Raw genomic sequence first — 14,523 nt, 5'->3', positions numbered from 1 at the left:
TATGATTTGGGTTTTAAAGGCTTCTCCTGGTAGCAACTTCCCACTAACATCCAGATTGAAATATGATTGAGTCATAAATAAAAATGTCAAAAAGCCTAAAGATCTGTAGTAGAATAAGTCAGTCTTAAGCAGCAGTCTAGCAAATATCAGAACATTCCATTTTTATAATGAAAATGGAGCTGAATCGTTCAGTTCACATTCTTCTTCTTTTAATTTAAGCTACCAGCCTTTCTCAGAGCATGATCTCTCAGAAGACATTAGCACATAAGCTTAATAATGAGTACACTTTTACACAGAACCATGTGTAATTAAACCTGTTTGAGATTATAGCTTAAATTAAAGGCAAAGGCAGCAAATCTTTGCAGGAGAGAAACTTGAGCCAGGGCCCTGCCTTGGCCCAGAGAAGTACATTTACCAGACTTGCTAGCATTTATCTTTGGGCCAAGAATCCAAAACATTTCCATAAACACAAGCACAGATAATATAGGTGCACCAGGCCTTCTCATTTCCTTTTTTAATATTGAGACATAATTCACAATTCAACGGTTCTTAGCATATTCAAAGTTGTGCAAACACAACCACAATCAATTTTAGAACATTTTTATTACCACAAAAAGAAACCCCCTACCTGTTAGCAGTCACTCTCCTACCCGCTTCATCCCCCTCAGTGCCTGTCTCCTTTTATACATGTTAATTCTTTCCCCCCAGTTTGTAAAATGCTGGATAGGATTCATGTGAATCTAATTAAACCTAGCTCCATGTCACATCTTACAGCTTCTTATTAACACCTCACTTCTTTAAAAAACAAAACAAAACTCTTATCAAAGAAGAAAAAAGAAAATAAAAAGAATCAGGAATTTAGCTCAATGGGTACTAATCCTGGTTGGTCAGACTCATAATTATTTGAAGGTCAACTCAAATTTTTTTGTTTCTTTTTTAGAATAAGGGTAGGCATCCCCTTTCAATTTTCTCATGTAGGGGGAAAAAAAGCAAAATTTTAAAAAGTTCCACCATGGGGAAAAATATTCATAAAACCAACATTTTAGATTTTTCCAGTGGATTAGAGTAGAAGTTTAAATGATCCCCTGTGGTTTATGCATGAAATTACTAGGAATAAGTGAAACTGAACTTAAGCACTTCTTAAAAGGTTCCTGATACAACACTTTAAAGAGTTTGAATTAAAGATAAACACATTTTTAACAGTGAGAAGGGTGAGTATAAAAGTGGCTGAAAGTGGTTCATATCATGTCTAGACTGAAGGAAACAATATTCTTTTCTGGTTCTTCAGCAATAAAACTTTGACCAATTCAAAAAATACTGAAGCCTGGCATCTTTCCCCACTGCCAGTGATCATTAAATTAGTCCTTGATATTTATTGAAAGAATGGATATAAAAATGAGACCAGCTGTTTTCTATATTATCTAGATGTAGAAAGTTTCAGCTGCAGAAAGTTTAGATGAGAGTTAATGAAGGAACCCCTCAGCAGCAGGTCATTCCATGCCTCCCATGCTGGAACAAATGACCACACAAGGCCTTGGCATCTCCATGTGGGGCTGCTGAAGTACAGGCTAGCACTCATTCACCTAGAATGCATTAGATGAAGGCAATGTGGGCTGACTTCTGAACTCGTTTCATTACCCAAACAGTACAAATACATATGAAGTAAAGGCCAATAATGTTCCCTGACCCTCCCTCAGGTAGCCAATGTTACAATAATGTATTTTACACATTTTTTCCACCTAAAATATTATTGATATCCTTGGGGAGTAATATATCTAAAAGTCATTCTTTTAGATCCAAGATAAGGAAATACAGCACCGTCATTTCTATGTAACTATTCTCTTACATAACATCAGACATGCAGGTTGTTTTCACATTTTTCCCATAATAATCAAGGCAGTCCTTTACATACCTTCTTGCGTATCAGTGTTTTGTTTTTTTTTTAATTTTTTTTGAGTATCAGTGTTTTTTATTCTCATCAAAGTTTCAAAAAAGCACTTTCCTGGGTTGAAGGGTGTGTATATTTAAAATTTTAATGGATATCACTAGATAACTTTGCAAAAAAGGTATAGCAATTCAAATTTCTATCAGTGATATTTAAGAATGCCCATTTCCAAACTCCCTGACAGTACCAGATAATAGCAATCTTTTAAATTCTGGCCAACATGGTGAGTAAAAAATGGTATCTCATGGCTTTATTTACATTTCCCTGATGACTAGTGAGGCTCGGCTTTTTTCCTCCTTATGTTCATCGCACATTTGTTCGTCCTCTTGTACATTTTATGATCAGTTTTGTTTTTTTCTTATTTGTTTGGGTATTTAACTCTTTTTCATATGACTTGCAAGTATTTATTTGTTTACTTTATGGTATCTTCTACAATACAAAAACACTCCTTTTTGTAAAGGCCTTTGCTATGTACCTGTAAAGTAGTCCTATCACACTTATATGTTTGGCTGTCTTGAATTCTGCAAAGCCAGATTATCTACCTAGATTTTATGCTTGGCACACAGAAGTTTGAAAAGTCCTTATCTAAAATAAATGAAGTAATTTAAAGTCAATTAAAATGTATAACAAAAAAAAGGCCCTTCTTTTTTTTAAGTATGAGTGCCAACAGTATAAAAAAAAATCTAATAGTTCTAAGTTCATTTATTACTTATTACTCAAAGGCAAACTGACCTTCAAGAAAAACACAAGACATTTCTTTTCTACATAAGGGACATAAACATCAAGGATATTTCTCTTCATGAGAAAGCAGAAAGTATTTTGAAGTTATCACTGGAAAAATCATGCATTGGAACTGGCAGAGTGATTAACTGACTTCAGGCAAAAGTTTTACTGTGTCAAGACTTTGGCATGTCATTTGTTGGAAACCCTCTTTAGTGAAAACTATCCACACCTACCAGATGTGAATTCTGAACAGAATCCTGCATACTCAACTTTTCCCTTTGACCCTTATTTATAGCCTGGGAATTCTAACAACATCCCTCTTCTGAAATAAAAACTGTGGCCAACTATGATAAACTTGTGCCTAAGAGACATTTCTAAGATACTATGCATCCAAGAACACACCACAACGTGATTGTGTGAATAATACCGCACCAACCACCAGGCAAACTAACTTTCCACTGCTTTTACATGAAGTTTTTTTCAGAGGATTGTTTTAAACAGAGCAAAAATTAGTAACAAAGTCGGAAAAAAAGTTTCCATTTAAAAAAAAAAGATCTGATAAGTCCCTAAGGGACAGGAAATATCAGATACATTATCATTCAATCTTCCCATCCTTCAGGGACAAGCACACTAATTTTCATTGTTAGAGATAAGGAAACTGAGGCTCAGAAAAGTAATAACTAGCTTGTTAGTGACAAAGCTGGGGCCCAAATCCTGTTATTCCAAAGCCCATGTTCCTTTCACAACCCTTTGAAATTTATTTAAAAATATATACAATCTTTTACATCCTTAAGTTATAGGCCTAAGTGACCATACTGACCTTGTAAAAGTATTTTTGAAAGTCAAGCAAAACTGAACCCAGGCAATCCTCAGCCCCCGAGGTCTGTCCATCTCAGTCAAACTCTGCTCCTCTTCAGTCCCTAAGGCCTACTTTTAAGCTCCCGACTTGCCCCACAGCACCATCTAGTGACACCATGGGGAGACAGCCCAGGGAGAGGCCTCAGCCATATGTTAATCGCTGAAGTGCAGGTAACTGAGCTAATTCAGGGCAGGGCTCTACTGGTGGAGGGAAGGAGCAGGGTGATTCACAGTATTTAACTGCAGTGGAAAGAACAAGGGGATTGGAATAATATGGATGGATTCCAGTTTTTAACGTGTCAACTTGGGCTCATTTCTTTTTTTAAAAAAATAAATTTATTCATTTATTTATTTTTGGCTCTGCTGGGTCATCGTTGGTGCGTGCAGGCTTTTCTCTAGTGGCGTTGAGTGGGGGTTACTCTTCATTGCGATGTCCAGGCTTCTCATTGTGGTGGCTTCTCTTGTTGCAGAGCATGGGCCCTAGAGCACGTGGGCTTCAGTAGTTGTGGCATGTGAGCTCAGTAGTTGTGGCACACGGGCTTAGTTGCTCCACGGCATGTGGGATCTTCCCGGACCAGGGCTTGAACCCGTATCCCCTGCATTGGCAGGTGGATTCTTAACCACTGTGCCACCAGGGAAGTCCCAACTTGGGCTCATTTCTGAGCCAGTTTCCTGGTCTGTTAAAAAGTAGCTTTGTAAAAAGGGCAAGAGGTGGAGAATTTAGCATACCCACTTATCTGAGGGCCAGGATGTCTTGTTAGAGAAGCACTCACTACAGTTGCTTAAATAATGATATAAAAGCTTTTCCTTTCCTTATAATAACAAACTTCCTTCTATGAATAGAGTCATTTTTGGACTAAATGCAGATTATCACTAAAACAAGGCAAAATCCTATCTGTCAGATAGTGTCTAGCTCATTAGGAAAATAACATGCATTTCACATAATGGTCATTAAAAAATTAGACATACTCAAATAGCATTTAAAACTATATCATAGTTGTAACTTCAGAGATAGAAATTTCTAAAAGGCAAGGCACAACAAAAATCATTTTCTTTTCTTGATGATAAAAATAAAATTTGTCATTTGATTACTGCCTCTTAAGCAAAGACAAAGTAAACACTTGCAAATATTTACAGAATAAAAATGTAAATATATTACCTCCTACATCTATGAAGTGTTTTGCAGCCAAGCCAGAACGTGGAGCTACAAAACAAAAAAGGAGAAATTGACTGTCTTAAGAGGGAAGGGCAATACTGAATATAATTGACACAATTTAAGCATGTCACTCTCATCTTCTATAACATCTGTATCTTAATCTTAACCTTAGCAGATGGCTCTGAATTAAAAATGTATTTATCACATTGTATTACCAAAGTAGAAAAGAACAGGTTAGAAAATGTTGACAAGGTTTAATTCAAGACCAAGTTAAACCACTCCAGCATGTCTTTAGGCAACTGAGGATCTATGGTGGTGAAGCTGTGGACTGCTGGAATGAACTGGGAAGTGAGCAAGTGGGGAAAACTGTAGACAACTCTGTCCGGACGTCTGGTCACAAAGGGAGGATGGTAGCTGGCAGGGATATGGGGCAGAGGAAGAGGACTTTTATTTTAAGGTAGGAAATCAGAGCATGTTGCAGTATGGGAATAGACATACATGGGAACATGCAGGATGTAAGGGAGGGAGGGAGGGAGGGAGAGAGGCAGGCATAAATGCAACCAGAGTAGCAGAGCTTAGCCTAGAACTTGGAACTCCTACTCATAATTCAGATGCCAAAAGACATGTCTGTATGAAACAAATGAACCAGAGTAAGAAGCTAAGTTTATACCTTATTCTTGCTGACTTGAGCATCAGACCTACCATTAATTATGCTAACTTCTAGTATTTTATTCCAGAATAACCTAAATCAGGCACTTTGTCAATAAATGCTACACCTTCCTGCCTTCACTGTTATTTCACCCCATCTCCTAACTGCCCCCCACCCAAAAAATACACTAAAAATGCAGTCAGTGCTGCCAAAAAGAGATGAAGAGAGAGCTCATCTCATTTTTCTTTTAAAGGCTGAAGCACTAGCAGTTCTCTGACTCATGGCTAATAAGATTCCCCCGGGGATCACAGTTCCATTTGCTCCTTTATGTTTACTCTGAAGTTAGTCAGCAAGTAATTATGCTCTTGAAAATAAGTTTTAAACTCCTTCTAGAGTGACAACTGACTCGGGGCAGAAAAGTCAAACCTGTTGACTTGACCTGCATTTTGTCCTCTCTCCTCCCACTGTGAGGCATTTCCCTCTAGTGCACTGAAGCACATCCCTTACCTAGCACACCCCATGAGAGGATACCCAAAGGGGGAAAGGCTAAGTAAGGGGCCTGATGTTTTCAGGGATTAGAAACTTTACTCTCATAAGATGCCATGTGCCATTATCCTGAACCTGCCTCTTTTTTCTTATAAAACAAATACCACCTTCACAAAGAAATCTGACTTCATATGCAATCTGATCCTTGAAGGGGGAGTTGGTGGTAAGACTGGAATAAGCACCAGTTAAAAATCACCTATACTTTCAGTTTTTCTCACAGTGAGTCGTTGTGAAAACAACCTCCTGGGCCAATGTGAGTGTCCTAAAAGCTTAAGTAAGGAATTGAAAGAAAAAAAAAAAGCAAAGCGATAGAGGCAAAAGTAGATATGTAAAGGAAAGTTTTCAAATGACTGCAATTGCCATCACAGGTGGCACGTCTTTATTTTTAGGGCCGAGCAATATCCCTTCCCTCATTTATACCCCAAGTGAAACTAAGACGAAAGGACATATCACAAAGGAAGAGCCTGACAAAGAGTTACCTGTGTCTCAAATCACTTACCTACTCTCCCATAGCACCCAGAAGGAAGAGCTATCTGAATGTCTGTTTTCACAAGGGCTTTCTCCATAGGTGGTACTGTGTAATCATAGGCACTAGGAAAATAATGAAAGATAACTGGTATTTAGATATAGTAATTTCTCTGTGCATTTTTTGGTGAAAGAGGTGACATGTAAATGTATTCTCCCCTGAACAAAATTTTGTTGGCAAACTGAGGTAATTATTTAGCAGGACGGGGCTGAAAGGCAGACTTTAAAAGGTAAATGTTTCACTAACATGGTATGAAAAGAGGAAAATAAAGAACCAAGAAAGAAGGATAGATAATAGCAAATAATAGCTAACATTTATTAAGCCCTTACTGTGTGCCAGGCACAGTTCTAATTGCTTTGTATAACTCATTTTATTCTCACAACAATCCTCTAATCGTTAGGGAAAACATGTAGAAGGAAAGGAGAAAATAGATGGCCAACATAAATGGTGGGGGTGGGGGGACAGGGGTTGGTTCAGCTGTGTTGCATCTGTTCTGGTCTTGGTAGTTTACCAGGCTTACCAAGCGGTGGCCATGAACTTCACTGGCCGAGGGAGAGAGCTGACCACTGTGAACAGGCCCTGGAGATGGACACTACTGAGGAACTGATTCTCTAAGGTCCACCCACCAAATACTGCTACTTTGTTATTACTGTAGCCCTCTCCTTGATAGAAATTTAAGAGATTTTACAATAAGCAGAACTGGAAGTTACTTTTGAGCCCTTAATTAAGACTGGTAAAGTGGTGCTATATTTTTACTTCTTTCATTGGAATTTCCTCTCTTGAAATAGTTAAAACTCTAACTTATTGAAGAGATATTTCCATGTCTATTTCAGTATACACAAAAGTCACCTGTGTTAGGAGGATGCTTACAAAGTATCTTAAAATCGAAGTCTCTTCTAAGACTCACAACAGCCCCCAGATATGGTGTAGTCAATGTATATCACTCTACTTTTATTCATGAAAATAAAAGGACTACAGCTTTCAGCTACAACAGTCTATACCTCACTTTTCTTTTTCCTTCTTTTCTCTCTCTATCATCACATACTCCTTTCTTCCCTTCTGTGGTACTTATGACTTAGACCAGTGGTTCTCACATTAGAATTATCTGGGATGCTTTAAAATAAATCCTAAGGCTTGGGATTTAGTCATGTAATCAACACCACCTCCTCCCCAATATCACTTTTCACCTACCTTAATGGTTCTAAGAACTGGGGACAGTAGTCAAGTGGAAAAAAAAGCACTGAATTCAGGGTCAAAAATTCTATTATATTCAAGCCCCTGGGCAATCAATTCATCTGTTCACAAACTCCCACATCTGTAAAAAGTACCACTCATCTACTTCAGGATTGTTGTTGAGTATTAAATACAATAGCACATGTGCCACTTTTTAGTACAGGTAAAAAGTGCTGTACAAGAGAGAAGATGGTAGTATTACCAGCATCCCTGCTTTTCATATTTGGACCCTTTTGGAAATTTCCAGTCCTTGGAGTGAACCTATATATGGACATACAGAGAAATGTTACTAACCTTTAAAGGTAGAAGCTACTTTCATTAATCTTTCTTAGCTACCTTATTACCTAAGAACCTAGGCTCCTACCGTGGCTTTTCTTTCTACTGAGCACAGCATCACTCTCAGGCCACTCCTTGAAGGCCAAAGTGGGCCTTCTTCATCTCTACTTTCCACTTAGAAACGGCGCAATAAATGTTGCAAAATAAATAACACCTGGGCGGACATTCATTGGTATTTACCACTCCACACTCTGCCCAAATCCGTATTTAATTTATACTAAAGAGGAAAGCTAAAATTTTCAACATTAAAAAAAGGCAGAAACCCTATATAATGCAAAAGGCGTTTGTTTCTTTTCTTTTTTTTTTTTTTTTTTCCCGGTCCGCGGGCCTCTCACTGTTGTGGCTTCTCCCGTTGCGGAGCACAGGCTCCGGACGCGCAGGCTCAGCGGCCACGGCTCACGGGCCCAGCGGCTCCGCTGCACGAACTCGTGTGCCCTGCATCGGCAGGAGGACTCTCATCCACTGCGCCACGAGGGAAGCCCTGTTTCTGTACTTTTAAGCGGCTGTTTCAAGCTTTGGCAGCAGCGGGCTGGAATGTAAGCTAAGCTGAGAGCGCTATACCTCGGGAACTGGGACTTCTCCACGAGAGGTAAGGATGACGGGACAGAAGGTGGCCCTCTCAGCCTCTTCGCCCGGGCCGGCCTTCCTCGGGGACGCGGGCGGACAGGGTGCCCACTCACCTGTATAGGTCATAGCCCGCGGCGCGCTCGGACCCCTTGGTCGGAGCGGTGGCGTGCTCCGAAAGCCGGACAAAGCGGAGCCGCATGCCGCCCTCCTCCGCAGGCCGGGCCCGTTTGCTGGGGGAGATGACTTGTGCCTCTTGAGAGCAAGGCATGGCAGGGCAGAATGTGAGCACGAAGGGGAGCAGGCAGAACAAGAGAGAGCAGGATGAGCGCGGTGCACCAGTTCTAAACTTCCCGCGCACAACTCCCCGCCCCACCCCCCACCCCCGGACGAGCCCACGGTTCTGGCTGAGAGGGGAGATGGGTCTCAAATTTGGGGCTGGAAATCCTCCTCGGAAAAGATCTGGGAACAGAAAGTACTGAGCCTTTTTAAAGCTTTCCAAACTCAATGCATGGATCCAAAATTAGTGGCAGCTTCTCTGGCGTTGCCCTCACCCCAAAATAGAAAACCACTCCCCTTCCCCATGAGGGGACGCGAATGAAGTCGCTCCCGCGCAGCTGTGGCTGCGGTCCCTCCCACTCCCCCCCAACGCCCAAAGCCCAAGGGCTTTCCTGAGTCCTGCGGGTTGGCCCGCCCCATCTGCGGCTCGGGGACGGGGGCGGGGGCAGCCGGCCGGCTCCCAGCCTCCCCACGCAGTGTTCTTCCAGCCTGGGCCCCGACATTACTGGTGCTGCGGCAACCTCGGCTGAGACTGCGGGCGCTGGTTAGCGGCCGGAGCGCCAGGAGCTGCACGGCCCCCCGCGGGGTGGGATCCAGGGACAAGCCTGGCCAGGAGAGCCCTGCGGCCTCCGTCCCCGGTCTTGCCTGGCGCGCGCCGTTAAACACAGAGCGGAGCAAAGACGGAAGGAAATGGTAGCCGAGCACTGGGCGAGGGCAGAGGTAAGTCATTTGCCCGTGTTTGGGCGCAGGTTGGCGCCGCTCCTGCAGGCGCGCGCCAAGTCTGCACCGAAAGACGCGTCCCAGTCAAATGACCTCGGAAGCAGTAACTGCCGCCGTCTGACGAGGGGCGCACAGAGGCGGCGCATCAACAGCCTTCGGGCGGGTGTAGGCCCAGGTCCTCCCAGAAAGCTGTGCACTCGGCGTCCTGAATCTCGCTGCTGCCTCCGGCTGCCTCTGCCTCCCTCTGTCGACTCTCACCTTTCATCTGGCCCTGGTTTTCCGAGGTCCGGGCCCAGCGCTCTGCCTATTTACCTGGGGCGGTGCAGCCGGCGGCCATGACTCGCCGGCTTCTAATCTCAGGGGCCCCAAGAGCGACGGAACCGCATCACGATGCCCGTGACGGTCACCGCTCAGTGCTGCGCCCTGGGCAGATGGGCAAGGCAGCGAGTTCTATTTCCTTCCAACACTGAAGAGTGCAAGCTGGAGTGTTGTGGATTGTTGTTTATTCTCAAAGGGGGCGGGGGGGACAGTCTTGAGGATAACCACAGGGACATCTCGGTTGAAATCCTAGCACTCTTTCGGATGACCCCACAACAGCACAGAGGAGGACCCCTGTGGCTGTGATTCAAACAAAGGTTCCGGGCCACACTGGTATAATTTACAGTGGGGATGAGTAAATAACTTTTCAGGTAATTGTAAATTGATTTTTCTAGGATACCAGTATCTCCACTTACCTCTGGAACTGACGCTAAAATCTCAAAACTAAATTGTAATGCATTTTGTCAAAAGAAATACAAACTATAGGGCAGTTTTAGGAAAATAACAAATAAAAATGTTAGGGAATTGTTGGGGAAGATTTCAGACTTACTGGCTGTGCCTTTCCTTACAGGCCCCACCTTTTCAGTCTCCTTTACTGTCTTCCTCTTGAAAGCTGGAATTCCTCTGGGCGAGGAATGCTCTATTTACACTCTTCACCCATAGCTTTAAATATCTGTACTCTGAGGACTCCCCAAATTTATTCCTATAGCAAGGTGATCTGGGCCCTCTTCTTCAACCTTCTCTAGAGCCTTCTGGCTCACCCCTGTTGCTCCTGGCCACAGTGGCGTTCTAACAGTTTCTAGACCCACCAGCCTTTCCTGCCTGGGAGTCTATACACATCCTTCCTTGGTTTATGCTCCATGTGTTTCAAGTCTCACTCATCTCTGAAAGACCTTCCCTGACAAGCAACTGAAGTAGCTGCCCTTTGTTTCCCTCACCATTTTCTAGCACACAGGTTTTTTCTATTCACACCACTTGTTACTACATTCTGTATCTCTTCTATGTATTTATTTTCTTGTTCATTGTCTATTTACTCTAGTAGACAGGAGCTCCCTGAGGGCAGGGACCAAATGTGTCTCCGTTCACCATTGTACTCCTGGGGCCTAGCTTAGTGCCTGGCTCACAATGTGCTTGATAACTTTGTTGTATGAATGAATGAATGATAAGAGATCTCACTGCCTATTCCATCGGGACCCCGCATATGATCTCTTGTCAAAGTCTTCTGATTTTTCCATCCATTCCTTTAATTTTTAATCAAAAGTTTGTTCCATATACTGCTTCTTCAAGGTCTACACTGAAAAACATCAATCCCTTCCCAACCCTTTCACGAACACCCTCCCTCAACTCTCCCTCCTCAGGGGTAATACTTCCAACTTTTTTTGGCTCTTTCTATTGGAATCTACCTCCCTGTTTCTAAATTATATGTTGCTATTTATTTTTTTAATGGCATAGAAATGACCTTCTGAATTAGAGTAGTTGAGGATTAAGTCTCTTAACCCCCTCTCCACCCCATTCTGCCAATAGTTTTGTAACAGTTTTTTGTGTAAGTCAGCAGTTAGTATTTACTTTATCATGACTGTTAAAATATCGACTTCAGAGACAAGTAATATGATAGGAGTATTTTGTTTTTTTACACCTGTCCCCCTCAAGTTTATAACTGCCTTATTTTCCTATTTTTATTGGTGATGGTGTTTTTGATTCACCCATTGCTTGTTTTTTCCAAATGTTCCAGGGATCCTATACCTTAAACATCTATCACATCAAATGAAACACTGAAACTTAAATCCCCTATCAGTTTGGATTTTCCCTCCCTCACTCCTCTATTCTTTTGCTCTGGTCTGTGCAAGTGACCCTCTAGTCCTGCTGAATAACTGTTATCCTGGGACTTCCCTTTGCCTGTATCTTATGTTGGAGCCCTGGTTTTATGGATCTCGTATCTTCCTTTTAGTTTACTTCCTTATTTTGCTGAAGTACTTTCTCTAGTAATTTCCTAAGGAAGTTTGCATTAAAGATAGTTTAAGTCCTTGCATATCCTAAAATGGTAGTGACTGTAATGACTCCTTTACCCAGACCCACACAAAAATCTCACTTCATTCGTGAAACTTCCTTAGAACCAATGGTGAGATCTGTCTTATCTTTTATAACACTTACCATATCATTTATTAGCTATATACTCCCATTGTGTAATCATCTCAAGTACATGCATTTATCTTTCACATTAGTAAAAGTCATAAACTTTTATGAATGCTTCAGAGCACCTACTTCAGTATTTTACACTGGAAATGTTTTGTTTGGCTCATTATAATAGCTAACATCAAGAAAGTATTAAGCTATTTCTTCTCTTAATGTGGAGACTGAAAATTATATTGTTGTCACTTTTCATCTGAGTTTATTTTAGATTGAAAAGAGAAAAGGGAATAATCCAGCTGGAAAAGAGTAACAGGTTAGGGGTCTGAGCCACTAAGCGTTTAAAGAATATTCCTTATGACACTGAAATATAAACTGATATGAAAATACACCTTAAATTCAAGATACTACAGTAAAGAAGAACCAGACATGTTTATTTCATGCTGTGTATTGATCAGAATATAATTATCCTATCAGTCATGCTGATAATTTAATTACTTAAATCTTGTGCCAGTGTGAACCTACTGAGAATGCAAGTCTGTACTTTACAAGCAAAGTTGTTCTTCCTATCTTTGCCATTTTACGGATTTTTCTCTTTTTAACAAGGACATACATGGTGATTATATTCCAGGTATATTCTAAGTGCTTTATAAATACAACAAACAGAGAAAACAAGTGCTATTACTATCCCCATTATACAGATGGGGAAACCAAAGCACAGAGAGGTCAAATAATTTGCCTAAGACCACACAGCTCACAACCAGAAAGAGATGGAGCCAAGATTCAACTTCAGGTAGTCTGGCTTCAGAGTCCTTGCACTTAGCCACTCTCTGGGTTTATATATGCCTAATGAGACTATGACAGCTCTTCTTAAATACTGAACCTGGCCCTTGTTCTCCAGGTCTGGGAAAGATGTGTGTAGCAAATTAACCAGACATTCTTCGTTTCACAGTTGACTGTGCCCTCCTTGTTGAAACATTTCTTCACCGGGCCACACTGTTTTTCCTCCCACTTCACTTGCTATCTCTTCTCAGTCTCTTTTCTGTCTCCTCTTCTCTTTTAAACTTTTCTCTTGCTCAAGATAAAAAGCCTTAGAATCTTGCTTCCTCCCCTTTTCTCTCAGATCTTCCCTTATCTAAAAATTTCTTCTAAGCACCACTTAATGCTTTACCCTATTTGATTTTTCTTCATAGCACAATACTACATGAAATTATGTACATATTTATTCATTTCACTTGTATGTCTCTTCCACTAGCATGTAAACTCCATACTGGATTTAAATCTATCTTAATTTGGGCTCCTTTCAGATGTGCTGTTTCTTTTTACCGCTTTTGCCTTCTTTTAAATTTTATTATTAATTTTACTTAATTATTTTATTGTTTCACTTTTCCATCTATTAATTAAGAAATTTTACTCTCTGATTCTGTTGTTTCAGATAAATTAAAACATGCATGCTTAATTCATGAGTTTCAAAGATCTAAAACAAAATTATTATCTTTCTCCTGGATAACATAAGGCCCTTAGAATGCTTTAACTCCATTAATTTTTCTTTTGGCTTATATACTATTATTGTCTGATATTTTAAACATATCTTTTTTTTGTTTTTGTTATTTCTGAGATATACATTTTAAAGTAATAACTACAGTTATGACTTATAACATTTACCAGAACATATAAGATTTTTAGAAATTTCATGTAATGTCTGAAACATTTATGTTAATATATTTCCATACAAATAACCCAAAGAAAGTTTAGTACTAGTTGGTTTTTTTGTTTGTTTGTTTGTTTTTATACTGCAGGTTCTTATTAGTCATCAATTTTATACACATCAGTGTATACATGTCACTCCCAATCACCCAATTCAGCACACCACCATCCCCACCCCACCGCGGTTTTCCCCCCTTGGTGTCTATATGTTTGTTCTCTACATCTGTGTCTCAGCTTCTGCCCTGCAAACCGGTTCATCTGTACCATTTTTCTAAGTTCCACATACATGCATTAATATATGATATTTGTTTTTCTCTTTGTGACTTACTTCACTCTGTATGACAGTCTCTAGATCCATCCACGTCTCAACAAATGACTCAATTTCATTCCTTTTTTATGGCTGAGTAATATTCCATTGTATATATGTACCTCAACTTCTTTATCCATTTGTCTGTCAATGGGCATTTAGGTTGCTTCCATGACCTGGCTATTGTAAATAGTGCTGCAGTGAACATTGGGGTGCATGTGTCTTTTAGAATTATGGTTTTCTCTGGGTATATGCCCAGTAGTGGGATTGCTGGATCATATGGTAATTCTATTTTTAGATTTTTAAGGAACCTCCATACTGTTCTCCATAGTGGCTGTATCAATTTACATTCCCACAAACACTGCAAGAGGGTTCCCTTTTCTCCACACCCTCTCCAGCATTTGTTGTTTGTAGATTTTCTGATGATGTCCATTCTAACTGGTGTGAGGTGATACCTCATTGTACTTTATTTATTTATTTATTTTTTAATTTATTTATTTATTTGGCTGCGCCGGGTCTTAGTTGCGGC

The 14,523-nt window shown here is 40.7% G+C and overlaps 1 protein-coding gene and 1 long non-coding RNA gene across 22 annotated transcripts in view; one reads left to right on the top strand and one right to left on the bottom strand.

Annotated features, from left to right (window-relative positions):
- Nucleotides 1–9,921, bottom strand: part of DUT (deoxyuridine triphosphatase) — a 68,060-nt gene extending 58,139 nt beyond the window's left edge. For 3 of the 14 annotated variants that reach the window (XR_010839686.1, XM_059059458.2, XM_059059457.2), the window contains exons 1-4: nucleotides 9,322–9,762; nucleotides 8,653–8,791; nucleotides 6,377–6,468; nucleotides 4,686–4,730 (exon numbers count right to left, since the gene is read on the bottom strand). Coding sequence is in view for 13 of the 14 variants with exons in the window: in XM_059059458.2 (XP_058915441.1) it covers nucleotides 4,686–4,730; nucleotides 6,377–6,468; nucleotides 8,653–8,791; nucleotides 9,322–9,544 (499 nt within the window). In the remaining variant the exon portion in view is untranslated. Of the gene's footprint in view, nucleotides 1–4,685; nucleotides 4,731–6,376; nucleotides 6,469–8,652; nucleotides 8,792–9,321 lie in introns of all 14 variants that reach the window. The other 11 variants (XM_067029207.1, XM_059059456.2, XM_067029210.1 and 8 more) reach the window with 10 other exon arrangements.
- Nucleotides 9,189–14,523, top strand: part of LOC131753758 (uncharacterized) — a 127,869-nt gene continuing 122,534 nt past the window's right edge. For all 8 annotated transcript variants that reach the window (XR_010839692.1, XR_010839687.1, XR_010839693.1 and 5 more), the window contains exon 1: nucleotides 9,189–9,535. This is a non-coding gene — a long non-coding RNA (uncharacterized lncRNA). The remainder of the gene's footprint in view (nucleotides 9,536–14,523) is intronic.

This window comes from Kogia breviceps, chromosome 3 (assembly GCF_026419965.1).
Source record: "Kogia breviceps isolate mKogBre1 chromosome 3, mKogBre1 haplotype 1, whole genome shotgun sequence".
Taxonomy (NCBI): domain Eukaryota; kingdom Metazoa; phylum Chordata; class Mammalia; order Artiodactyla; family Physeteridae; genus Kogia; species Kogia breviceps.
The sequence above is the reverse complement of the archived record's forward strand: the minus strand, read 5'-3'. Positions and strand labels throughout refer to the sequence as shown.